Genomic DNA, 27,458 nt, shown 5'->3' with positions numbered 1-27,458 from the left:
CCAGTGATCATTTGGTCTCACAGTGGACGCAGTGTGAGAACATCTCTCAGTCAAGCTCTCATTTTCCTCTTTCCTGTTTTCTCTCTTTCGGCCAGTGAGCATTTGGTCTCACAGCGGACGCAGTGTGAGAAAATCTCCCGGTCAAGCTCTCACTTTCCTCTTTCCTATTTTCTCTTTGGTCCAGTGAGCATTTGGTCTCACAGTGGACGCAGTGTGAGAACATCTCCCGGTCAAGCTCTCATTTTCCTCTTTCCTGTTTTCTTTCGGCCAGTGAGCATTTGGTCTCACAGTGGACGCAGTGTGAGAACATCTCCCGGTCAAGCTCTCATTTTCCTCTTTCCTGTTTTCTTTCGGCCAGTGAGCATTTGGTCTCACAGCGGACGCAGCGAGAACTTTCCCGGTGAAGCACTTATGTTTTCTCTTTCGTCCAGTGAGCATTTGGTCTCACAGTGGACGCAGTGTGAGAAAATCTCCCGGTCAAGCTCTCATTTTCCTCTTTCCTGTTTTCTCTTTCTGTCCAGCGAGCATTGGTCTCACAGCGGCGAAAGGCGCAAACTCGCCTGATCCGTCGCTCCAAATTACAATTATTCCCCGTTGCAGGCCAGCAGGGCCCGTCAATCCAGGTACAATGAGCTGCCATCACGGGCCCCCTGGCCAAACATTCAGACCCTTTCTCGAGATGCCAGCCCGCCAAACTCGGCACTAATTTGGGGGGGGGTCTTTAGTTCGGCGGCTGTCCTCTGCTCTTCAGCTTTTTTGGGGGAGTACTCTGGGTTCGGGCCGAACTCCGAGCTCGGAGCCCTCCCTCCGGACAGCACGTCAAATATGCATTATATAAACTTCAATTAATTATATGTAAGTGTGAACTTGTCAAATGATGTTTTATTAACAAGGTTTGGGAGGAGCACGTCAGATACTTAGCCTAATTAGCACAGGTGGAGCACACTTAAGATTATCAACACTAGGGTATAAATACAGCTGACTTACCCCTATGCATTGACGGTTTATCAGCATCCCCCCTCCACCCCATCTCCTCCACTTAGAGTTCATTTTACACCTCTATATAGGGAGGAGTACTCTGGGTTCGGGCCGAGCTCGGAGCCCCTCCCTCCGGACACCACGCCAAATATGAATTATATAAACTTCAGTTAATTATATGTAAGTGTGAACTCGTAAAAGCTGAATAGAACAAACCCCTGTATTCAAAATGTGCAGAGCGGGGGTCATGACACACGAGTAACAGGATTAAGAACCACAGTCTTAAGCAGTAATCATATCAGTAATCATATCATGAAAACACATGCCCATAAGCTTCACATGAATCCGTGAAACACGTGAGAGACAAAATGTCCGCAAAAAGAGAGTTAACTTTGGGTCATATTCTCTCTCCTGTCTAAAAACCCAGACAATAAAAACATTTTGGATAAATACTTACAAGTTTTGTGGGAAATTGTTATGAAATGGTTTGAGGTAACGTTAGTATACAGTAGGTTGGAAAAGTTAAAACAAACCAGCTCTTCCATGACGACGATTTGCGGCGCCATTTAACGTTAGACTGTGGTAAAAATCAAGCTGTTCCAATTTACGATAGATTGAAGATTGAAAGATAAATTACAAAAATGTGCAAACATTTTTGCTTAAAGAAACAACCTGAAGCCAAAATCATAGAAATTATCTAAACTGAATGTTATCTCAGCCATCACTTCATTCAAACGGTTTTATTTCACAGCTCAACTCACCACAAAAGTTGTAGCTTCTCATTTATAGATAAAATTATAGGAAAAGTATTTTGCATATGCATTTATAAAGGCTTATCAAATTGATATGGTTAAATAACACATAATAACTCGAAGAATCACTTACCTTGCTTCTCTGTATGGAAAAGCGACAAAATGGCTGTTGTCCAGACAAAATGTGACGAAATGCCCACAAGAACTGCGGGTTCAGCTTCTCTCTCCCGCCTAAAAACACATGACTGTAATAGTAAATCCTTCCAACATTGCAAAATTTCAGAAAGTGAAACCCATATACAAACCTGATACCAAAAAAGTTGGGACACTGTACAAATTGTGAATAAAAACAGAATGCAATGATGTGGAAGTTTCAAATTTTCAAATTTATTTTTATTCAGAATACAAACATAGATGACGTATCAAATGTTTTAAACTGAGAAAATGTAGCATTTTAAAGGAAAAATAATTTGATTTTAAATTTCATGGCATCAACACATCTCAAAAAAGTTGGGACAAGGCCATGTTTACCACTGTGTGGCATCCCCTCTTCTTTTTATAACAGTCTGCAGACATCTGGGGACTGAGGAGACAAGTTGCTGAAGTTTAGGAATAGGAATGTTGTCCCATTCTTGTCTAATACAGGCTTCTAATTGCTCAACTGTCTTATGTCTTCTTTGTGTAGCATATCAGACCCGAACCAGACTAATTAAAGATTCGATCGGGAGCATGGTTGAAACATGAGACGAATTCCACAGAAAGGCAACAGGATGTTGTAAATCAACTCCTAGCACCACAGTCTGAAGCAAGATAACCAACCAACTCTTTCACAGAACAGCTTTCAACATTAACACAATTAGAACAATTATTGACAATTTCAATTCGGAAAAGAGATTGTCAAATTTGGGGCAAGTAATCCAGATTGATGGTCAAAGAGATGCACAGCCTGACCATCACATGTAAACCCATGATGGTAATCATGATCACAAGATCCTTGGATTGACTTACCCCTCCTCTTCACTCTGCTGACACACGACTGCACACCGTCACACAACTCCAACCTCTTCATTAAGTTTGCGGATGACACGACTGTGGTGGCTCCCATTAGCAACAGAGATGAGACAAACTACAGGAGCGAGGGGAGCCGCCTGGCCGGGTGGTGCAGTGACACACAATCTCTCTCTGAACGTGGAGAAGACGAAGGAGATTGTTGTTGACTTCAGGAGAGCGCACACTCAGCATGTTCCTCTGACCATCAACGGTGCGACTGTGGAGAGAGTGAGCAACACCAAGTTCCTGGGTGTGCACATCACAGAGGACCTCTCCTGGACCGACAACACCGCAGCACTGGCCAAGAAATCACAGCAGCGTCTCTACTTCCTCCGCAAACTGAGGAGAGCCAGAGCCCCACCCCCCATCATGTACACCTTCTACAGAGGCACCATCGAGAGCATTCTGACCAGCTGCATCACTGTGTGGTATGGCACCTGCAATGTGTCCTGCCGGAAGACTCTTCAACGCATAGTGAGAGCAGCCGAGAAGATCGTTGGTGTCTCTCTCCCTCCCTCCAGGACATTTACGGAACCCGTCTCACTCGCAAAGCCCTCTGCATTGCAGGTGATCCCACTCACCCATCACACAGCTTCTTCAGTCTGCTGCCATCAGGGAGGAGACTGCGGAGTCTCCAGGCCAGGACCAGCAGACTGAAGGACAGCTTCATCCATCAGGCTGTCAGGAAGCTGAACTCGCTCCCGAACTTGCCCCCCGTCCCCCTTCTGCCTCAGGCACCACTGAACTATGACCCCCCCCCCCCCCCCCCCCCCAGGTCCCACATCCCCAGGTCCTTCCACCCCCCCCCTCCCTTTAACATACGATGTCATGCACCAGTCACTTTGTGCAGCAGTGGTCTGCTCACTACCTCATTCACCATGGAACTGACGTCATTCTACCACCTCATCAGTCAGTTTAAATAAAATAACTGCTCTTGAGCCCTTTGTCACTTTGTCACTTTTAATCAGACTGAATAAGCTATTTTTTTATGCACTAAAAATCTTTTTATCTGCACTGTTTGTTCACTGGTTTGCACTCTATCTGCCACGTGCCTTGCGCTGCTTTTATTTAACCTTATTTTTATTTTATTTTTTTTATTATGTCTTTTTTACATTTCTTATTGTATAGTTTTATCTTATATTTTATATTTGATCTGTATTTTTAGGCTCTACTGTTAGTGTTATCTGTATGCACCGGGGGTCTGAGAGTAACGCAATTTTGATTTGCTGTATGTATGTACTGTACATGTGGAACAACACAAAAAAAAACACACCACACTTTAATAAACAAGAAGACAAGAAGCAGACTGAAATTCCTTTAAGGGGACCTTTTAACCTCTGGTCTCCACAGAACGTCCTTATGTCTTTTACAGATGGAGATGCACCAAAATGAACTAAAAAAAAGACTTATAAAGGAATATCAGTCCATTGCTTAACTCCATATCATATATGAAACCCACACATTTGACTATCATGTTTCTAATCACTTATTGTGTATGTCTTTTTAATAACTATTGAATAGCTTAAGGTTTCATATTCATGTTTAGTATGTGTGTGTTTGAATCTTCTAGCTTGAAACATTTCTGACCATCAGTTATTTGATTAAATGTATCATATTCTTGTTATAGGAATCATGTCCAAAATTCTGACCACGTGATTGATAAGATAACATGATTTATGAACGGGCAAGAAAAACATTGCAACACCCCGAGCAAAGGCAATATCTAATTGGTCAAGACAACATTTGAGGTGTGGCCGAAAGGCCAGTTTTTATATACTCAGGACACAATCAAATTTTGGATTTTAGCTTTTGCTTTTTAGCTTTTGCTTTTAGTCATGCCAGCTCTTAGCTGCTGCTTATAGTCATCACTCTTTGCGTTCTTTGAGCACTGTTCCAGCATGCTTCGGCCTGCACGCCTGCTGCTACTTAGCCACGATGAGAAGAAAACACCAACTAGTCTCGTCAAAACTTTACTTCTATTCTTTTACTTTAGTTTATTTTATTTTCCGTTGAGAGTTTCGTGTTCTGAGTTAAGTTTTGTAACGCTGTGTCTCCGAGTCTGACCTAGAATGCCCATCTGAAACTTCAACCAGCCCACAGCTCCACGTCTTCAGACAACGCCCAACCATGGGCTTCCCAAGACATCACTTCAATGACTATTGAACTTCCAGTCAATCAGCAACCTCAGGAAACCCCCTTTTTCGACAATGACAACAAAGGGAACCCCCTTTACACAGGCAACTCAAGTAATGTACCTCCAGACTCTGATCTAAACTGGTGTAGCTATCTAATATAATTTTAACCTCACTGAGGAACTCAATGCGAGGGTTAATTAAGTGATTAATGGTTGTTCATGTCTATGCAATTTCACGTATTGCTGTAAACTTGGGATTTCACATTTTCATTCTCTTGAACTCATTCTTTCCTAACTTTCTATCTTCCTGCAACTTGTGTGAATGTGTGAGTGCATGTGCTTATGTGTTAGATTAGTTTATATGTCTTAGATTTATCTAATAAAGCCTTATTCATATTGAAAAGAGAAGTATCTTGTGTTTGTGCTTACAAGTTAATGTCTTAAACTGCCGATCTTGTTACTGTGCTAATTAATAGTGTTTTCACTATACTTTGGACATTAATATCCATTGCAGAGTTTATGTTATATGGCTCGTTCAATGAATTGCTGGCCGTCTCAGTGATCAGCCGTAAAAAACAGTGATTCTGTCCAAATTCCCTTTAAAATCTTAAATGATTCCCTTTGAGCTAAATTGACCTGTTTCCCTTACATTTGTCCTATCTTCCTCTTTATGATGCACCAAATGTTTTTTATGGGTGAAAGATCTGGACTGCAGGCTGGCCATTTCAGTACCCGGATCCTTCTTCTACGCAGACATGATGTTGTAATTGATGCAGTATGTGGTCTGGCATTGTCATGTTGGAAAATGCAAGGTCTTCCCTGAGAGAGACGACGTCTGGATGGGAGCATATGTTGTTCTAGAACTTGGATATACCTTTCAGCATTGATGCCACATGCACTCATGCAACCCCATCAGAGATGCAGGCTTCTGAACTGAGCGCTGATAACAACATGGGTTGTCCTTGTCCTCTTTAGTCTGGATGACACGGCGTCCCAGTTTTCCAAAAAGAACTTCAAATTTTGATTTGTGTGTAGCTCTCATGAAATCCAAAATGAGCCAATATTTGGCATGACATTTCAAAATGTCTCACTTTCAACATTTGATATGTTATCTATATTCTATTGTGATTAAAATATAAGTTTATGAGATTTGTAAATTATTCCATTCCTTTTTTACTCACAATTTAAACAGTGTTTCAACTTTTTTGGAATCGGGGTTGTATTATATAGTTTCATTACATACAGAGTGAAATATTTCAAGCCTTTATTTCTTGGAATTTTGATGATTATGGCTTACAGATAATGAAAACCCAAAATTCAGTGTCTCAGAAAATAAAAAAAATATTTTGAAAAAGTTCAAAATAGTCATGGAAAGTCATGGTGTCACACCCTAATCAGCTAATTACCTCAAAACACCTGCAAAGGTTTCCTGAGCCTTTAAATGGTCTCTCAGTGTGGGTCAGTAGGCTACACAATCATGGGAAAGACTGCTGACTTGACAGATGTCCAGAAGAAAGTCATTGACACCCCTCCACAAGGAGGGTAAGCCACAAAATTTAATTGCTAAAGAAGCTGGTTGTTCACAGAGTGCTGTATGCAAGCATATTCATAGAAAGTTGAGTGGAAGGAAAAAGTGTGGTAAGAAAAAGTTGCACCAGCAAAAACGATAACCGCAGCCTTGAGAGGATTATCAGGCAAAATCCATTCAAGAATTTGGGGGAGCTTCACAAGGAATGGACTGAGGCTGGCGTCAGCGCATCAAGAGCCACTACTCACAGACGAATCCTAGACTTGGGCTACAAATGTCACATTCCTCGTGTCAAGCCACTCCTGAACCAGTGACAACGTCAGAAGCGACTTACCTGGGCTGTGGAGAAAAAGAACTTCTCGTTCTGAAGGAGGGAACGGAGATGTTATGTCAGTGACTGACGAATTGGGGTCTCGCTAGAGGGACGAATCGCCTTTGAGTGTTAACAAAACAAGCCAATGAATGTTGGCGCGCAAGATTTGCATCGTGCACCCCGCCCCGCAGCGCAGGTATATAAGGAGAGCACGTGCAGTTGCACATTCAGTTTTTCGCTGAGGAGCCGAGACTGTGTGCTTCGGCCATACAGCGTTGGTACAGCAACTGTGGCAACGGAACGTAATGTCTCCGTTCCCTCCTTCAGGGAACGAGGGTTACTTACGTAACCGAGACGTTCCCTTTCAGTCAGTCACGTTCAACGTTACGTCAGTGACTGAAGAATTGGGATCCGTATGGAAAGCACCTCTATTGCTGACCCCCTTCAGTGCCCTGCGAAAGCCAGCAAGTCCCCCCACACCAGCTGGGGCGGAAGATAGGATAGGGCTTAGGCAGGGGAACCCGCCACTGGTGTTCCGTACAGTGGGATTGGATAACACTGGGAAAGCGTACCCAAGTAGGGGAACGCTACGGAACCACATCCTGCGCATAGGAGGTAACATGTGAAAATTACACATATGGACTGGCCATAGGGCAGTGCTACATATGGAAATCCCTGCGGTAGACTCAGCCCGCCTGGGGTGAGATCACTATGCAGCAAAGACTTGAGGGAAGCTGTACCGTGGAAGAATACACATGTGGGATCACCCGAAGGCAGAAATAACTACACACGGGCACCTAGCCCAGCACAAGGGCTGACCTTGGGCATACACACGAGTGCTGGACCTGGCGTCTGGGGCTCCGCCATGCCTGACTGCCGAGGGTGCGGGAGGAACTTCAACAGGGTTCGCCAAGAGGGAAACTGAACTGAGGAGCACTTAAGCGCACATATCCGGTTCGTAGAGGGGAAGTGCAGCAAGCGTGATTGACACAGAGCGGGTCCAGCATTACAGGCCATCTGAGGCGAGTACACGAGAGGACACAGGCTCTACACGGAGATTACAGAATCTCGCAAACGTGTTAGGTGTCACACAGCCGGCAGCTCTACAGATGTCTGCTATCGAGGCGCCCGGTGCCAAAGCCCAGGAGGAAGCCACAGCTCTTGTAGAGTGTGCTCTCACTCCATCGTCGACCGAAAATGCCTGCAGGTCCCTGACCCTCTTGACCGAAGCCAATGCAGTGAGGAGCACTGTCTTCAGTGACAGAAACTTTAGCTCTACTGACTGCAGATCCCAAGAGGGTACCAGGTGAGGGCATGGAGGGTTCAGCATCCTTGCCCCCCTAAGTAACCTGATGACCAGGTCGTGCTTCCCAACGGACTTGCTGTCTACTGCATCGTGATGTGTGGCAATAGCGGCAAACATACACTTTGAGAGTGGAGGGAGACAGCCTTCTATCCAACCCATCTTGCAGAAAGGAAAGCACAACCGCGATCGGGCATCTACGGGGGTCTTCCTGGCGGGAATAACACCAATCGATGAACAGGTTCCACTTCAGCGCGTAGGCGTGCCTCGGAGAGGGCGCTCTAGCTGAAGTGATGGTGTTTACTACCGCTGGAGGTAAACTACCTAGAACCTCCGCATCCCGTCCAGAGACCACACGTGGAGATTCCACAGCTCTGGGCGCGGGTGCCAGAGGGTGCACCCTCTCTGAGAAAGGAGATCCTTCCTCAGAGGAATACGCCAATAAGAGCTGTCACGAGGAGCATCAGTTCTAGGAACCAAGTCCAACTGGGCCAGTATTGCACTACTAAGAGGACCTGCTCCTCATCCTCCCTGACCTTGCACAGCATCTGTGCAAAAAGGCACACTGGGGGAAACGCATACTTGCATAGACCCCGAGGCCAGCTGTGTGCCAGTGCATCCATGCCAAGGGTCCCCTCGGACAGGGAGTAGAACAGCTGGCAGTGGGACGTGTCCAGAGAGGCAAACTGGTCTACCTGAGCATCCCCGAATGTTGCACATGGCACCCCAGCCGATGGCAGAGGCATCTGTTGAAACAACAACATGCCTGGACACTTGCACTAGGGGAACCCCTGCCCGTAGAAAAGCAAAGTCCAACCAGGGGCTGAAGGTTTGGTGGCAGGACGGGGTAACTACATTTTCCAGCAGGACTTGGCACCTGCCCACACTGCCAAGGGTGCCAAAAGCTGATTCAATGACCATGGTGTTAGTGTGCTTGATTGGCCAGCAAACTCACCTGACCTGAACCCCATAGAGAATCTATGGGGTATTGTCAAGAGGAAGATGAGAGACACCAGACCCAACAATGTGTGTGTGTGTGTGTGTGTGTGTGTAGTGTATTTAAACTTATTTGTCTTACAAAAAGGACCAGATTGATGCCAAATGAAAGGAATTATCTAACCACTAATCTAATCACTGTGAAAGCAAAACTACTTTGTTTGGCCTTCCAAAAGAGGACGATATCTGCTTCGTCATGCCTGGAGCTGATCCGTGCTGGTCGCTGAGGAAATACATCAACTTCGTGCTGTGGATCACAGAATCTGCTTTCACCGTGGATGAAGCAGAGTCCAGTCCGGGGTCGTTCTTTTAAGCTCGACGTAATGACGTCAAGTCTATCAAGCATTCAAATATACAAAGTCAGTAATCATAACTTTAGTCCGTTAAAAACCTCATAATCATGAAAAGTTTACAATTAAGTTTTGCAACAACGCACCCAAATACAGTAACAGCAATAATGTGCATACGAGGATTTAAGTCTTGAAGATATAAAGTAAATAAATTAGGTGTCATCAGCGCAGAAACCATGATCCACTTACCATACATAATCCATTGCGATTTATTTGTTATTAAATAAACTTACGTTTCGCCAGATTGCCCTTCATTAAAGCCCTCGGTTTACCCACGCTCATAACATTAGCACAGAATCAGTTCAGAATCAATCACCAAAAGAACCAGTTCGGTTCAGACGCACTGTGTGTCAGTCTGCTTCATGCTGAATCACGCATGCGCAGTATCATCAGCTCCTCGGTTCTCAAATCGGATGCGTCCGACAGTAAAGGTTCTCGGTTCAGTGTACTGGTGATCCGAAAACCGATGCAACCGGTTCTTGACTCGAGAACGAGAACCGCTCTACCCGGCACGCTGCAGTTCAGTATCATCAGCTGTTGCGCTTCTTGTCCGGTGAGTGACTACATTCCGCCCATTTAAACTAATAAATGCGTGTCCTTGAAAGCACGCTGTTACTGTACGTAGCCTATTTACTTTAACCTCTTAGGTAATAATATCAATGGTATGATGTTTCAGATGCGTCTTCAGATGCGAAATTACAAAAATTGTTTTTTCAAATAATTTTTTTTTTTTTTCAAAATTATCGCTAGGGACAGTTTGGCAGTTGCTGGACATTGGTAGGAACACATCCCTGGTGTCCCCCCCCCCCCCCCAATTCTACACCCCTGTGCTACGATGAGCATTTACTACTTTTAAAAAATGCGGGTCGGGTACAATATTTTATTTTTTTGCGGTCCGAGTTGCGGGCGGGTTAGTTGAAAACGTCGGTCGGTTGCGGGTTGTTTATACATTGACCCGCGCATCACTGATTGTAACTGACAAAATGGCGGCCGTCCAGACAAGAACGAAGTTGAAAATGGGTGTGGCCATTTGCTATAGTAGCTATATGTGCTCACTGACATGCTTGCACACAAATCACGGTCACACACACACTCATAAGGGACTACTGCATAATAATAATAATAATAATAATAATAAAGGTAATTAAATAAGTAAATAAGAATGCTAAAATGAGTTCTAGGCTTGTAGACAGTTATATATGAAGAGTTCAGATGCAAAACCCTCTAAGTGCCATCAAACATTTTCTTCTAAAATGATTGTTTTCTCATATTCCTGTGTTTATGTTCAATTATTTTACTTTAATGGGAAAGAAAATAAACTATTCATTGCCATTAAAGTGAAATTACTGAACCTACACATGGGAGCCTGATAAAAATGCTCATTTTTAGAAGAACATTTCAAACGGCACTTAGAGGTTTTTGCATCTGAACTCTTCATATGAAGTAGTAATCAGTTTTACACTATTTTAAAATAATATTTTATTTTAACATGCACACTCACTCTTATTTGTATGGCTAATAGTCGAAAACACAAACGTGTATTGTCACATTTATTTATGATTTACATGAATCATTAGCCTATCGCATATTTTTAATTCAAAACGGTGAAATTTCATAAAAGGTTGAGTAGTTTGCATCACTAGATAGTCTATTACTGTCAGTCGCTAAACATTTCTATAGTAAAACAGTTTTCTAATACAGTAGGCTACTACTTACATTTTTCCACAAACTCTAGTTGCGTTGTGACAGTGACAGTAAGAACCATATTCTTTGATTTGATTGGCCATCTCGATCATTTTGACATTGATAAGTGCTGTTGGACCACTGAGATAGACCAGCCTAGAGCCCTTCAAGTCTCGAGACGCTTTGGCCCTATAGACCAGCCCGTAACCGACAGCTTATCAGAATTACCGGCCAGAGCCTGTCTTTTTCCCCCTTTCTCCCAAAACAGCTAATGTCTACTACTGTTTCAGCTATTAAAATAATTCAGTTTTGTATGTAATGGCAAAGTGAATATATTTTGTTTAGTTTTTTTAGTAATTTAGAAAAACGGTTTAAACATTTTTTTGCTCATTAAATAGCCTATAAGTTTTCGTTGTTTTAACGACCAATCGGCCAGCACTAGAAGGTGAACCTATGTTTGATCAATTTAGCCTTCTCAAATCATCACGACTTGCCTAAAATAAAATCTATAGAAAATAAACCGATTCAAGCAGGTTTAAACATTAAACCTAGATAAATGCGCTATATCCAATAGTTTGTGCGGAGAGTGCAAGCTAAAGTGCGTTCTGAAGGACAGTGCAGACGGCAGCACAATCACTTGCATTTTTATCAGTGGATAGTACTCCATCATTTTTGCTCATAAAGTAGAGTAATGCATAATTCGTAACTGTATAGGGTCTACTTTTCTTTGTGTGCACTCACAAAATCAACAAAACGTTATGCTTTTATAAAATGAAAATAATCATGATGCGCTTTCTGCAGTATCGTCTTGAACAGGAGCGCTTCACAAAAATGAACCGAAACTCAGTGAATACATGCCTCACAGACATGACAAATATATCTATAGATAGCTTTAAATTACTACTTAATGAAATAAAAGAAATCGAAAACAAAAACTTTTTCATTATAATCATTATCCGTAAAGATTTTTACTCTCTCTAAAGGCGTGTCTAATGAAGAGGTGGTGAGTCAGGATCGTCAACCCCATCGACACCGACTCAGAAAACAAAACACTTTTATTAGTAAATAATTCAAATATCTCCTTCATATTTCCCCTTGTCTCATTTATGGTAATTACTTTTGCAGAGGTGGGTAGTAACAAGTTACATTTTTTGGGTAACTAATAGTTTTGGAGTATATTTAAAGAAAAAAAATCGGTACTTTTACTCTTACTTAAGTACATTTTTAGTGAAAAAAATTTACTTTTACTTCATTACTGTGGGCCACGCTCCTCTCGTTACTTTATCTTAATGCAATACAAGTTATAATTGCTTCAGTTTATTTCAAACGCGCCATCTACTTTTCTCTGGGCAATGAGCGGTGCCCATTCGCGAATTATTAATTCTTTTGAGTCAGTTCTGTTCAAAAGCTTGATCAAACCAGTTGGCAAACCAGTGATTTGGTTCGCAAATCAGTTTGAATGATTCGTTCAGTTCCCTGCCGCGCGTGCTGAGCCGTATGAAATGGTTCACTCAGAGTTGTAACAGAAAGTTTAAGAACATCAAGAGTGTCGAAGACAATAAACACTGTCGAGCCGCTCATGGCAGTTGCGGTATCACAATCTCGTGTTGCTTCCACCAGCGCGGCAATTTTTTTCATCACATTTTGATGGATGTCTAAAATATAAAAATAAGGAGAAGCCTAGGCCCGAGGCCCGGTCCGTGTCTTAACTATGATGTAAAAATTGGCCCGAAGCCCGGCCCAAGGGGTGTAAAAAAGTCGGGGTGAAATGCAGGGCTCTAGACCAGCCAAGAAGTTAAACTTTTAAAACTTTTTGTCATCCTAACAAACAGCTTTACTCATTCTTATACACAGAGTCTTATTACTGTTTATCAGCTATGACTATTTTAGTCTTTCAAAGGACAAAATGGGTGGGAAAAAGTAATAAAAATAGGCATAATAGACATAAACGATATAAAGTGCAGGCCAGGCGCAAGGCCCTGTGTGGTCGCACACTTGACACAGCCCTTGCGACGGTACTGACTGCAACTTTTTGCAGTGCAACTTTTGTTTGTGATGAAAATAACAGTAAGTTTTTGTCAGTTATTTCACCTATGGATCGATGCATTTCTTACAGATTTCTGCTCATTCAAAATTGGATACAGATTAAGTAACTAGCACATTTGTTTGAATGCATTATTGAGAGAGTGATTGCGTGTTAATAAGTGTTGTAGTACTTGATTAAATCATGCTTTCAGCTAAAAATATTCTGTATCGAGAAGGAACAAATTCCTTGAGAACTAACTTCCTGCTCATGTCTGGCCGTGGGCCAGAGTGACGCATTTCATATCTCATGATCAATGTCACGTGATTTGTCAGCTCCGAATAAACACTGTAAACTTTAAAAAGGAAACATCTAATCTAAAATATTTGTCTTCCATTAAGAAAACTTTTACAGTCACCAATACTAGATCATACATACATTTCAAAGCAATGCATCCTTACCCTTACTTAAATTATTTTTAATCTTTTAAAATAAGTCAAATAGAAAAAATAGTTAATATTAAAAAACCCTTTTATTTTTTAATAATGAACACCACATTTATTAATGGTTTTCTTAATAGAGGGCCTGATCAGCTTAGTAGAATTTCACTATTACACATAAAATATAAAAATTGCTTACATTAAACAAAAAAAAAAAAAAAAAAAACTAATGTTTTATAACATAAATTCCAATCCTATTGTTTTTATTTTGTGTATTTTTCATAAACTAAAAATTAAAAAAAAAAAACATAAACATAAAAGCTAAACTTAACTTATATATACTATATATATATATACACTTCTAAGCATTCTTTGCACTTGAACCAAAACTTATATGTTCCAAAACATTCCTTCTGAGGCGGAGACGGAAACATGACAATGTTTGTCCAATAGAAGAGGCTTGACCAGCAGGAGCATATAAATTCAAGTAGGTTTAGTCAGCAAACCAGACTCAAATATCAACCACATCAAGTGTAACAGCAGGTAATGACTTTATATTGCTTAAAATCCTGTGATTGTCTTTTATCATCTTCATGTGCTTAGGTACATGTGAAAACACTTATCATAGTTAAATATATTTTCTGTCAATATGTAAAGCAGTTAGATGATGGAAACTACTATCTAAAGTAAAATATTTACTGTTTCATGAGTGAATTCCTCATCTGTTTTGTTCCTTTTAGATTACTGGTGTGTCCTGAACAGCAACTTTTTACAAAATGTTGCATCTTTTACTGATTCTCTCTGGAGTTACATTGGGCATGGCCATGCGTGAGTATTGCTCACCACAATGTGGTACATTTTTAAAAATGCAAAACAATGTTGCAAATAAATGACTGTTGGAAAATTGAAAATGAATTTAAATTTGAGATTCATGCTAGAAATTCTGGAACATGTAAAAATACACTATATATATAAATCTTAATACCTGACATTTTGCTACTCAATTAAATACAGTGACTATTTTACATTTGACCTTTGGGAATCAAGACTGACTTTGGCATTTCTTTAAATTTACTATTGAAAAGTTTATTTTAAGATAGACTCAGAGCTGTTATTTCCTCTTTTAGCTTTACCAGATTACTACTCTTACTCAACGGCTGTTGGGGACGGCAGTGGAACTGAATATTCCACTGCATATGATGGTCGCGTCACTGGTATCAGAGTCTGGGAATACAATAACGCGTACATTCGTGGGTAAGTTAACAAGTTCATCACTGATCATTCCTCTGGACCAACAGAGTGAAAAAAGTGAATATGATATGCTTTAAAATATTCTTGTGGCTTGATCTTGAAAAGTAATTTGCATTGTGTGTTCTAATTCTTTTGCATGTTATTCTGTGACCATCTTTTCAAACACTGACATCAAATATCTATTCAGAATACAGCTACGTTATGATGGTAACTGGACAACACCAGTTTGTACAAGCTATGGCAATCCACTGGAGATGACACTTCGTGACAATGAATCCTTTATTCAGGTTTCTGGAAAATATTCCAATGGCTACATCTATGAGATTATGTTTGTCACTAGTCGAGGCCGCTCTTTAAAAGTAGGGCTGTCTTATGGAACCTCATTTAACTTCTACCCAACCAATGATGGAAGTCAGCTACGTTTTCTCAGTGGTCGACAGAATGGAAATGGCATTACCTCCATTGGGGCTCACTGGGCTGTCTACAGTGATATAGCTTAAATCATATTAGCTCAGTTCAACACCCTTTACTTTCTTTCTTCCAGCATTAAAGAAAAAGCAAGCTACGCAAACTTGTTTTATATGTTCTGATTTTTATAGACTAGCTTCTTGTGGTTATTACTTAAATAATTGCTATGGGTATTTTGTTTGTTTGATTGTTTTAGCCTATTTTTTGTTTCAAACTTACAGCATTTTCCTTTGAATGAACATACTGTATGATCAACATTATATTAATTATCTAACTTTTTTATAATTCTTCAGTAATGACACTTTTTGTATGGGTTTACTTTCCTTAAAATAAACAAATTTAAACACTTTTGCCTTTTGTTATATGAAGATCATATTAAAAACTTTTATCATTTATTTATTCTACTTCTCAAATGCCTTATGTATAGATTTTATAATGCTGCATAATCAAATGAAAACACAAACCTTTTTTGTTGTTGTTGTTGAAAATTACTCAAATAACTATTGTCCCAAAGTCATTGTCATTTTCATAAACATCAAGCTTGTTTAGTGCACTTGTTCACAAAGGAGGAAACAGTTTCACAGTTCTCATTATTTACTCACCCTCATGTTGTTCCAAACCTGTATAAGGTTCTTTCTTATGTTAAACACAAAAGAAGATATTTTCAAGAATTTTGAAGAACCAAGCAGTTTTTGCACTCCACTCACTGTCATAGTAGGAAAAGAAATAATATGGAAGTCAATGGGGACTATCAACTGTTTGATTACCAGCATTCTTCAAAATATCTTCATTTATGTTCAACATAAGAAAGAAACCCAACTTTGATTTTGGAAACTCTCCAGTACCCAGAGAGTATAAAAAGAGGATAACTAAAACAATGAACTCCTGGAAGTGTTAAACCTCACTTCGGGCACAGTGATAAAATGAAACATTGCATAAACCTCAGTGATGAGACTCCATTTAAGCACAGAGTAAGACCCTCAAGGTATAGAAGCGTGCGTGTCTATCTCCAAAAACTTCTTGATTCAGAAGTCATCCACAAATCTGAATCCCCTTTCTCTTCACCAATTGCAGTCATAAGGAAAAAGAATGGAGAAGTTAGACTCTGCATAATCTACAGAAAACTAAGCCTTCAAATAGTAAAGGATTCATATGCCTTACCCAACTTGGAATCCTTCTTGGCCCTGATTGGATCCAAATGATTATCTTTGTTAGATCTGGAAAGCGTTTCTATCAGATTAAAATGGAGGAAGCAGATAAGTGCAAAACTGCATTTATCTGAACGCTAGGATTCTTGGAGTTCAATAAGGCATACCAAATGCCTCAAGAACATTTCAGAGGCTCATGGAATGCTGCATAGGAGAGCTGAATCTGAAACAAGCACTAGTTTTCCTGGATGATCTCATTGCTTTCTCCCCAACACTAGAATCTAAACATGTAACTACGAATGAAAACACAATTAAAGACATCTATGATGAGCACTTACACCTAGTGGTTGGTAATCCTCCTATGGAAAATTTTCCCAATGCCACTTTTGTGGTCTCTCTTGCCCACCATCCAAAGGTTCTTGCAGGAAGTTTTAAGGAAGAAGATGAATTTGGTGGTTTACCCATTATAACTCTTTTTGCACCAGATGAACCAAGAAACGAACAAAGAGAAAGCTTTGCCTGAGAAAGCTGCACCACTTCTCAATATCACAGCTAAAAGACCACTCAAAGTCATATGCATGGATTTTCTCTCAGTGGAGCCAGGTTCCAACAATTTCAAAGACATTTTAGCCATTATCGACCACTTCAATAAGTAAGCAGTAGCTGTTCCTAACCCCAAACCAAAAGGTTTGAACAGTAGCTAAGTGCTTGTGGGACAACTTCTTCGTCCACTATAGCATTCCTGAGAAGCTCCATAGTGACCACGGGCCTGACTTTGAGTCCCAAATCATAAGAGAGTTGTGTGAGCTCACTGGCCTTCAGAAAGTATGAGCTATGCCCTCTAATCTTAGAGGGAACCCTGCTGAGCGCTTCAGTAGGACCCTGCTTAACATGCTTGAAACCCTCAAGAACCAGAAGAAGAGTCAAAGAAGAGTGGTGAAATAACATTAAACCATTGGTACATGCTTATAATTGTACTAAAAAAGAGAGAGAGAGACAGAAAGAGAGAAAGAAAGAGAGAGAGAGAGAAGAAGAAGAAGAAGAAGAAGAAGAAGAAGAAGAAGAAGAAGAAGAAGAAGAAGAAGAAGTAGTAGTAGTAGTAGTAGTAGTGGAAAGATTAAAAATATTAAATAATGAAGCAATTAAGTTGATTTTAGGACCCTAAAAGAGAAGAAAGATCATATTTACCTGGTTGTGGATCTAAAGAAAATTTATTTGAACTGAATTTAACTGCACAACAATTGCACTGAACTGAATGGCATCACAACAACTAAATGGAACTCAATTTTATGTGCCACAGACATTTTTATTGTTTTTTGTTTTATTTTGTGTTCTATGTCATGATATATGATTGTTTACTTTTCTTATTTTGAGTTAAATGTTCTCTTACCTGTGAAAAAAGTAAGAAATATAAAAAGAGTTAACTAGCAAATCCTGAATTGGTATGATCAATTAATTAACCTTTACTTAATAGATTATCAAACACAAGTGGATCCACTACACTAAGCAAAAAAATAAATAAAAAGTAAAAATAAAATGCAAGAGTGACCCCTGCTGACGTTATATATTCATTATTCACTTATAATTTTGAGGCCAGGCCCCTCCCTTCTCTTCTCAAGCAGAGAGATTAAATCCATGCCTACACTCATAGGCCCCATTTACACTGCATGGTTCAAGTGACCTAATTCCGATTTTTTCCTCTCATGTGGCACAGATCGGATATGACCGGTGAACATGTAAGCAGGAAAAAACCGCATGGTTTCCGATTTTCTCAGATCAGATTCAGGCCTCATTCATATGTGGTAATAAATCGGATATGAATCGGATACATGCATTTGCGTGTGCCATGTAAGCAGACAAATCGGATATTCCCCAGTAAATGGGAAAAATTAAAAATTTTAAATCATTAAAAAAGTGACGTCAACTCAAGTGGACCCCACCAACTAAGATCACATGACTTATTATAGGCGCGATAGAGGACGAAGGATATACACAATGGAGCAATGCGGAGGTTTCATGTCTTTTAAGTCCTCTTTTTTCTCCACCGTACGAGACCAATGTTTTGCTGATTTTTTTTTTGTTGACTATTGAATATTGTGGAAAGCAAAACACTGTATAATTTTATTTGCATCTGCATCCATTATATTTCGTGCTGTTTTACCTCCTTTTCCGGGTCAGAATGTCTACGTTGGGTAGTTTCAGCAGTGTATAGTGTACATGCAAAAATCGGATACGGGTCACTTTTAAAAGATGATGTAAGCGGGTCGTCAAAAAAATCGGATATAGTCAGAAAATCGGATTTGGGCATCAAGACCTGCAGTGTAAATGCAGCCATATTTCTAAAAACTGCCTTTGATGTGAAAAAGTGCTTAGAGTCAAGTCAGGGTCTGAGCAGAGTAGACCTAGCCTACGTACTTTTTCTTGTCGGAGTACTGCAGGTTTTGGAAATGTAAGCTGTTCTTGCAGCTCACTGTTCTGAATTAAAGGATTTGGACGATGACTGGTGATCTTTTATATGTTAATGACATTAATTAGGTGTTGTTTACAAGGCAGACTTTGACTCTTGATGAGTCTTAATGTCCAAGTGTTTGAGTTCAATTCTATCAGTTACAAAATATTATTACTTACTTATAAGGCCCTTAATGGTTTAGCTCCTGTGTACCTAACTAGTCTTCTACCACGCTACAAACCATCACGCTCCCTAAGGTCACAAAACGCTGGACTTTTGATAGTACCTAGGATAGCAAAGTCCACTAAAGGAGGTAGAGCTTTTTCACATTTGGCTCCCAAACTCTGGAATAGCCTTCTTGATAATGTTCGGGGTTCAGACACACTTTCTCTGTTTAAATCTAGATTAAAAACACACCTCTTGTCCAAGCATTCAAATAATGAATTTCATAATTTTGGACTGCAGTTATATCTGTTCAAATGCACATTATTATTCTTTAGCTTGGGTTAAACTAATTAATTTTACTTGGCTGGAACAGCAGCTATGCTAAATATGTCTCTATTTGTTTCTCTGTTTTGATTAGGATTTACACAAGCTCCAGTCTGGATCCAGAACACCTGAGAAGAGATGATGCCAGCCCCTCAGAGGACCTCTGATGATGCTAACCCTGAAACAACATACAGAACTACCACATTTTGCTATAAGTTTGATTGCATAATTGCTGTTAATAGTGTTAATCGTCTGTTTGTTTACGTCTTTTATTGATTTTTCTGAACATTTCTGCCGTATGAACATAAACTGACAGTCACCACTGATAAGCTACTACTAAATATTGTAGAAACTTAATTTTATGTAAAGTTGCTTTGCAATGATTTGTATCGTAAAAAGCGCTATACAAATAAACTTGAATTGAATTGATCTATATAGACAAAGGCCCTAAAAGTCTTTGATATAACTCAGTGTCCATGACAGTAAACAGCAATAGAATTTAATGCAATATATTAAACAATTAATTTCCATATGTGAGAAACTACTGTCATATTTCTAATATACAGCCATGTATTCACGAAACCAAAATATGTCACTTCAAAGGAAATGAAAATTCTTGACAATAAATAAATGAATGAATGAATGAATGAACAAACAAACAATGGACGTTCTTACTGGTGGACAGAATGGAAGTGGCAGGATCTCCTTTGTGTTCTATCCCAGTGCATCAGCTGAGGGAGCTGTTGTTCCAGTTTTAACTTTAAGTGGTGTTGTCATATATGTTGTCTTCTAAGACATTTGTATTATTACATAGGTCCTCAGGATATATGGTTATGAAATCATACCACATATTAAGCACCCAGGTTACACTTTATTTCGATAGTCCACTTTAGACATTCTACTAACAATAAATAACTTTGTAACTACATGTCAACTATATGTCAACTAATTCTCATTAATTTGCAACTAAATGCCTACTAACTCTCAGAGTAGACTGTTAGGGTAGGTTTAGTGTTAGGGGTAGGTTTAGTTAGCGTAAATTGACAATAAGTTGACAAAGTGTTAGAAGATATTAAGCAGACAGTCTACTAATACTCTACTATCTGCTAGTTGACATGTAGTTGCAAAGTTACTTACTGTTAGTAGAATGTCTAAAGTGGACTATCGAAATAGTGTTACCAACACCCATTATAAAATTAGTTTATATACATATATTAAATTGGTACAGTAATCAGTACTGTATGTTAAGACTATATATGCAAACAATATATGTGCAATGTATATATGCAAGTGTATATAAACAACATATATGCAAGCATTTAGTATACTTACATAGAATTTTATATTGGTTTATACTCCGATGGTAAAATTAGTATACAGTATGGCTTAAAAGTATGTGAAGTCCTGAAATGAAGTTTCGATTTCTACACTAAACAAAATTATAAATGCAACACTTTTGTTTTTGCCCCCATTTTTCATGAGCTGAACTCAAAGATCTAAGACTTTTTCTATGTACACAAAAGGCCTATTTCTGTCTTTCTCCGAAAACCAGTCAGTATCTATATTTTTGAAAACAAAATATTTAAGGTGAAATTTAATTATTTAGTTTGTCCCACGTTCCATTAGATTACATGGAGAGGGCAGGGTTTATGACCTATACTCGGACCAGCCACCCGTCAACGCGATGACTTGACTTGTGAGGACTAGTGTGGCTCACTTGGTTTGGAGAGGGATTGTGGATGATTTGTTAGCTTTAGCTGATTTCTGTGAAATAAATTCTCCTCTCGGTTATCAGGACACTTCTGGCTGCATCTCCAGCAGCATGGACTTTTTTCACTGGTCATTTACATAATTTGATGTAACATATATAATTTATATATTAATTTATATATTAAAAACTACATTTTAACAAAATAACATTATGTACCATGGGACTGTCATTTGTCTGCATTTATCATGAAGTTTGTTAATAAAGTCAGTTTATGTTTGATATTCGCTGCATAATCTTCTAGGCTGTAGGGCCCGTCTGCAAATTTACCTCACAGTAAAAAAAAAAAAGTATGTTCAATAATTCATTCAAATTAATGTTTGCACTGCAGGGCTATAGTAAAATAACAATAATACAAGCTTTGCAGTTTGCCAATGTGTTATATTTAAATGTTCTATTTAATTGTTAAAAGTAATTTTATTTAAAACACATCAGACGTTATAACCCATTTAGTGGAATTGCCATTCGGTCCCTTACCCATCAAGCACTGTGATAGCGCTTCAAAGCTTTCTCCGATTTAAATTTACTGCTACAATATGCGAAGGCGGTTTGAAATATTTTTTTTCATGTCGATATAAAGTGGTTGCATACATGTTAAAACTGATTGGGGTAGTAATATCTTTAGGACTGTTGTCTGTATAGAACCGTGTCAAGTGAAAGCAAATTTCCAGCGACCTAAAACCTAACTAACTTTATACCGCACTAGTTCACCACTACATAAGAGCAGGGGCACAAAAATGCACATTTGCCGAGGGGTATGCAAGAGTAGTGTTGGCGGCCCCTGAATTCTAGTAGCCCCTAACACTAACTTTCGCAGAAAACTTTCTGCAAGTCAGTGACCAAAAGCACATTACTAGCTTGTGCTTGGAAGGATACAAACTCATCAGGAGTGAAAAAAGTGACAAAGCTTTGAACCCCCTTTAATCCAGAATGCAGCAGCAAGAATAGAACGTCACACCTCTGTTCATCAATTTGCACTGGCTACCAGTAGCTGCTTGCATAGAATTCAAGGTATTGATGTTTGCCTACAAAACCACCACTGGCTCTGCACCCCTTTACCTAAATTCATTACTTCAGAGTTACATGCCTCTAGAAGCTTGCGTTCTGCAAGTGAACTGCACTTTATTGTTCATCCCAAAGAGGCACAGAATCACTTTAACAGACTTTTACATTAACTGTTTCCTCCATGACCTGCTCAACTCAATCCGAGCATCTGAGTCCTTAGCCATCTTCAAAAATCTGCTAAAAACACATTTTTATTTGACCCTCTAACTCTAGCACTCTCTATTATAATTCTATTCTTAAAAAATATATTTATTTACTAACTGCTTGTTTTTTTTAAAAAAAAAAAACCTAACACTAGTCTCTCTAACCTTTTTGTATCTATCTATTTGTTTTCTTTATTTTACAGTTAACAAAAGCAAAAAAGGCCTCTAACACTAGCTTGCTCTATTCTTTTTCTATTCTCTCCATTTTCTTTTTATTTATTATATAATAAAAAAAACCTTGTTGCCTGTACTGCGTTAAGATAACTGAGACTTGTTATAGCACTTGCATATCATTACTCTTTTGTTGATTTTGATTGCTTCCATTTTCCTCATTTTTAAATCACTTTGGATAAAAGCGTCTACAAAATGTAAATGTAAATAATTAATTTGCCTCAACGCTATTCATATATTTCACATTTTTATAGAGTAAAAATTATTTTAAAGAACATCTGCATTTTTTGTTTTGTTTGTTTTTTACTCATAGAGATAATTCATGGAAAATTTGCCAGGCTAAGTGAAAGACTTCTGCCAAGATTTCACCTGGTAGAAAAACAAATACTATTAAACGAATGTCATGATTCCCACTATGGCCACTAGATGGGAGCAGAGGAAGATTTATTATCTCATTTTCCATTTCCACTCTGTAATATAGCTCTTTTCACGTTTTGCTAATGGATTTATATTTATACATTATAAAATCACTATTATAACATTTTAAAATATATTTTTTTTGTCAAAGTAGCAAGAGTTTTCAACCAGTCTGGTGTGGCACAGAAATCTTATTTCTATATAGAAAAGGATTTGACTATAAAGTACTGGACAGTTTTAGGACCTAAAACACAACTGAATACAATTTGTACTTAATTGTAATTCAGATAGTTTTTACATTTGAGATAGAATTACATCAAGTAATAATGAGTGAATGACAAATTTAGGTATTTTTGTATTACCTAGGCTCCATGTATTTTAATAAAAGGGCTCACTATAGCTTTATCGCTCAGTCAGCTTGGTTCTGGATCTTAACACCCCCAAAATCTTGTTCTTCATCATTGCATATAGGCCTACTCATTGATGAGACATGCAGATAACTATAGTCAACCTTCACTGCATTTTATATAATTAATGAACTTTGAACAAGTTATCAGTCAATGTTCAACATTCTATTAGTTGTAAAAATGATTTAATTGCAGCACTTTTGTCATATCTAAACTGAGGTCTATACATAGGAAAATAATGTAAGAATGTAAAGTTATTTTATGCATTTAAATGGTTTCATTTTCTTTTCCTTTTCGTACTTAAATTAATACATATTCTCTAGTACAAATGCACTTTGCTCACATTTGGCCTACTTGTTCATTAAATTATAAATAAAAACATATCATCTTGCGCCTTATGTGATCTTGAATTGTAGAATATTTCAGTAGACCTGTGTGTGTGTGTGTGTTTGTACACATACTACATATTTGCAACAATTTCAGCTTTTCTTTATGTAGTGGTGAACTAGTGCAAGTTATTTAGGTTTTAGTTCGTCGGACATTTGCTTTCGCTTGACACGGTTCTTTACAGTCGACAGTCATAAAGATATCACTACCACAATCAGTTTTAACAGTATGCAACTGCTCTATATCGACATGAAAAAAAATATTTCAAAACTGCTTTCGTGTTTTGTCCTGTGAGTCGCAGTGTTTTTGTATGTCTTCATTGCGTCTACCTGTCTTTGAGTGTGCATACAGTCGTGAGTTTCTGCTCGATGTCGGCAGAACCACTTATTTAGAGTTAAACTCCACACACGCCGAAGAGCTGTGGGATCTCTGTCTGCTCTGGAGGCCTTCACCATCACCGACCCCCACTGCTGCATCTCGGTCACAGCGGAGGCGCCACAAGCGGCGTGAGAGGAAGCAGAAGAGGGGTAAGCGCGGAGGTATCCGGGCTAGGTTAATTGACCTCTTTGGACAATAAACTGGACTACATCCGATTACTACGCTCAACTCAGAGGACTGTAAGAGACTGTTGTGTTTTTGTGTTCATGGAAACATGGCTCAGCAATAGCGTTCCAGACCACTGATCTATAATATAGAACTGGATTGCTCATGACATCATGAAAGTGAAGCCGCCACGCCGCCATATTGGTAATCCCTAGTGTGCGTAAACGTTCATTTGAATTAATGGGAAATTGTGTGATTTTAATGAGAAAACATCACCTAACAAGTCAGCGTTTATAAATCTGAAGTATTTCTGTACATTATTACAATCCAAACACCCCAGGCATGTAAACGGTTACTGTTTTAAATGTCGGGAATTTCAAACCTACGTCTTACAGTCCGCGTTCATTACAGTCCCGCGACATCATATAAAACATGATTGCTCATTCTGAAATCTGAATTTATTCAGAGAAATAACTGTCCTATATACAGAATGGATTAAAGACATAAAGCTTTATTTCCAAGATAGTAAGTTAACCTTTTCATTTCATTATAGAGCAACATTAACAACAATATTGTATTATTCATTGTAATATATTCAAATCCATTTCTGATACTAATACGTTCATGTTACCAATTCCTGCGGCGCAGCGTTCATAAACTTTCATACGTCATGTTTGGATCCACTGATCTATATATGACTGTATCGATCATCGCGTTGGAAACTCCAGTTAGGTCTGTGGAGTCAACCGGAAGTGTGCGAGCAGACCACTTACTAATCCCTACGGCAGAGAGCACCATATCGCATTAAACCGCTGCCCCAAAATCACCGATTAGAACAGGAGCAGATACCAGGGTCAGTACGGGACTAATTTACATCTTATGTGTATGAAAAACATAGTCGCTTCATATGTTATTTGACTGTTTGCGGTCTTTTCAGGAGAAGAGACTTTAGGACACCGTTTAGAGTGGGCTGTGGTCTGCTGTGCTCTCTGATGCCGTTAGGGATAACGATATGGCGGATTTCGCTTAATGGAACATAATTATCAGTGGCTAATCACTCACATGAATGTATTAGTATCAGAAATGTCGATCTGAATGATGCAGTGGAGGAGTATATAGATTAGTGTTGTCCAGATGTTGCTATATAGCTCGATGAAAAGCTTAACTTGCTATCGAGCGGAATTAAAGTCCCTATGTCTTTTAAATCAGTAAATCACGCAGTTATTTCTCTGAATGTTCAGATTACAGAATGATCACTTGGGGCGTTTGCGTTTTATATGTCTGAGGTCGTGTCAGTCTGATGTTGACATCATGTTCGTGGGTTCGCTAACTGTCAACCTTGTCACCTTTGTAATAAGAAGGGGAAATCCCTACTCTCGCTTGTAAAAATAACACGTTTCCATGACATTAACAGTGGCTTTGCATTGGACAGTGTAGAGAAAGCTTCAGACGTTACAAAACACGCGGAGATTGTGAAGCGGATTCAAGTAAAAATCATACAAATTTCATTTAATTCAATAGCAGGTTTTGACGCACAAATCCGATTTTCCAATATGGACGGCGCATCCGATTTTTTTGACGTCCCGCTTAACCATGCATCTATTATAGATCAGTGGTTGGATCCGATTTTGTGTCATCAGTGTGGCAGCAGATATACCCACCTAAACGGTTTTAACTACCAACTTATTACGTGCCCCGAAAAGGACCGTAAAACAGCACAAATAACATGGATGCAATGCAAATAAAGATTATACAATGTTTGTGCTTTCCACAATATTTTGGAAAAGTCAACCCTGTTCAGCAAAACATTGGCTCGTACGGTGCGTGCGGAGAGGAAAGCGCTTTTGACCGGACTCCTCCCCATGCTCCTCTGTGAAATGGGATTCAAAAGAATGGCGGAATTCTGTAACAACCCTGCGGTTTTTCACTGCCTGCACTGGCAGTTTCCGCCCGCGATGACTTATCCAGACATGAACCCTTGATCATTGCTCCAGACTTGTGTGTATTCTTCGCTCGATCAGCCTGACATGCTATCGAGTGTACAAGAGTCCTTGTTGCGGGAGGTACCATCACGCAGTGGACGGGCTTTGCTTTAATTTACATCAATGCCCATGCATTTGCCGCGAATGCCTCCGTTGTGGTCTGCAATCATGCTCATTGGACAGTGCACACGTGGGAGTAACCAATCAACTTTCACCAACGATTTGGAAGAGGCCTGAATCCCGTCTCTCGCTTGTAAAATCGTAACACGCACTGATTAGACCAGTGGACTCATTGGACAGTGAGGAAAAGCTGTACGTCATTACAAATCGGAAGGGTATGAAGACGGATTGTAAATGTGTGCAAAAATGTCAGGGGAATCTGAACGTGTTTGGAGAGGGATTGTGGATGATTTGTTAGCTTTAGCTGATTTCTGCGAAAGAAATTCTCCTTTCAGTTATCAGGGGCTGGTGCAAAATGCGGCACTGGCATCTCGCAGCGGCACTTCCAGCTGCATCTCCAGCAGCACGGACTTTCTTTGCTGGCCATTAAGTCAAGTCAAGTCAAGTCTGCTTTATTGTCAATTCTTCCACATGTACAGCAAATACATACAGAGTATTTAAATTGCATTACTCTCAGACCCTTGGTGCATACAGATGACACTAACAGTAGAACATTAAATACAGATAAAATATAAAGTACAAATATACAAATATACAAATAGGTCATGTAAAAAGAAAGATAAGTAAAGCAGCACAAGGCAAATGGCAGATGGTGGAGTCTTCTGTGCAGTGGTGCTGTTAATTGTCCTTGACAGCAAATGCTATGCAACAAGACCAGCAGCCTATAAGTGCTGTGCAATGATATGATCAGAACCCTGGTAAAGAGGTCATAGTTGTGCTTTATCTTAAAGCATGGATAATGACTAATCAGTATACAAGGCAAGAGATAACATTTTTTAAATAACATGTACATAACTTACTTTTTTTTTTATTCTTGTTTGTCAGTAGAAGTACAGTCATCTGTCGTCCTTGCTTTCTTTTTCAGGGGATTGTCAGTAATCTGTGCTGATGCACTTGATGAACATGTTTCTGAAGACGTCAAGACATCAGATGTGTCTAGATTTTGGAGCAAAACAAATTCACGTGAGGTCAGATTAAGC

At 39.3% G+C, this 27,458-nt stretch overlaps 1 protein-coding gene across 1 annotated transcript; it reads left to right on the top strand.

Moving 5' to 3' along the window:
- Window positions 1-13,975: 13,975 nt before the first annotated feature.
- On the top strand, window positions 13,976-15,615 carry LOC109097457 (zymogen granule membrane protein 16-like). The gene is made up of 4 exons (XM_042755549.1): window positions 13,976-14,093; window positions 14,291-14,378; window positions 14,678-14,804; window positions 14,989-15,615. Exons 2-4 carry the CDS (start codon window positions 14,327-14,329, stop codon window positions 15,299-15,301), a joined length of 492 nt encoding a protein of 163 aa, XP_042611483.1. The 5' UTR covers window positions 13,976-14,093; window positions 14,291-14,326; the 3' UTR covers window positions 15,302-15,615.
- The last annotated feature ends 11,843 nt before the right edge of the window (window positions 15,616-27,458 follow it).

This window comes from Cyprinus carpio, unplaced genomic scaffold (genome assembly GCF_018340385.1).
Source record: "Cyprinus carpio isolate SPL01 unplaced genomic scaffold, ASM1834038v1 S000006722, whole genome shotgun sequence".
In the NCBI taxonomy this organism is placed as follows: Eukaryota; Metazoa; Chordata; class Actinopteri; order Cypriniformes; family Cyprinidae; genus Cyprinus; species Cyprinus carpio.
Note: the sequence above shows the minus strand (reverse complement) of the source record. Positions and strands in the feature narration are given on the sequence as shown.

What these genes read in the sequence shown, in the direction of transcription:
- LOC109097457 (XM_042755549.1), top strand. Translation starts at nt 14,327, where the DNA reads ATGTTGCATCTTTTACTGATTCTCTCTGGAGTTACATTGGGCATGGCC. An exon ending in TACATTGGGCATGGCCATGC is followed by an intron (nt 14,379 to 14,677) that starts GTGAGTATTGCT and finishes TTCCTCTTTTAG; the next exon opens with CTTTACCAGATTACTACTCT. An exon ending in AATAACGCGTACATTCGTGG is followed by an intron (nt 14,805 to 14,988) that starts GTAAGTTAACAA and finishes ATATCTATTCAG; the next exon opens with AATACAGCTACGTTATGATG.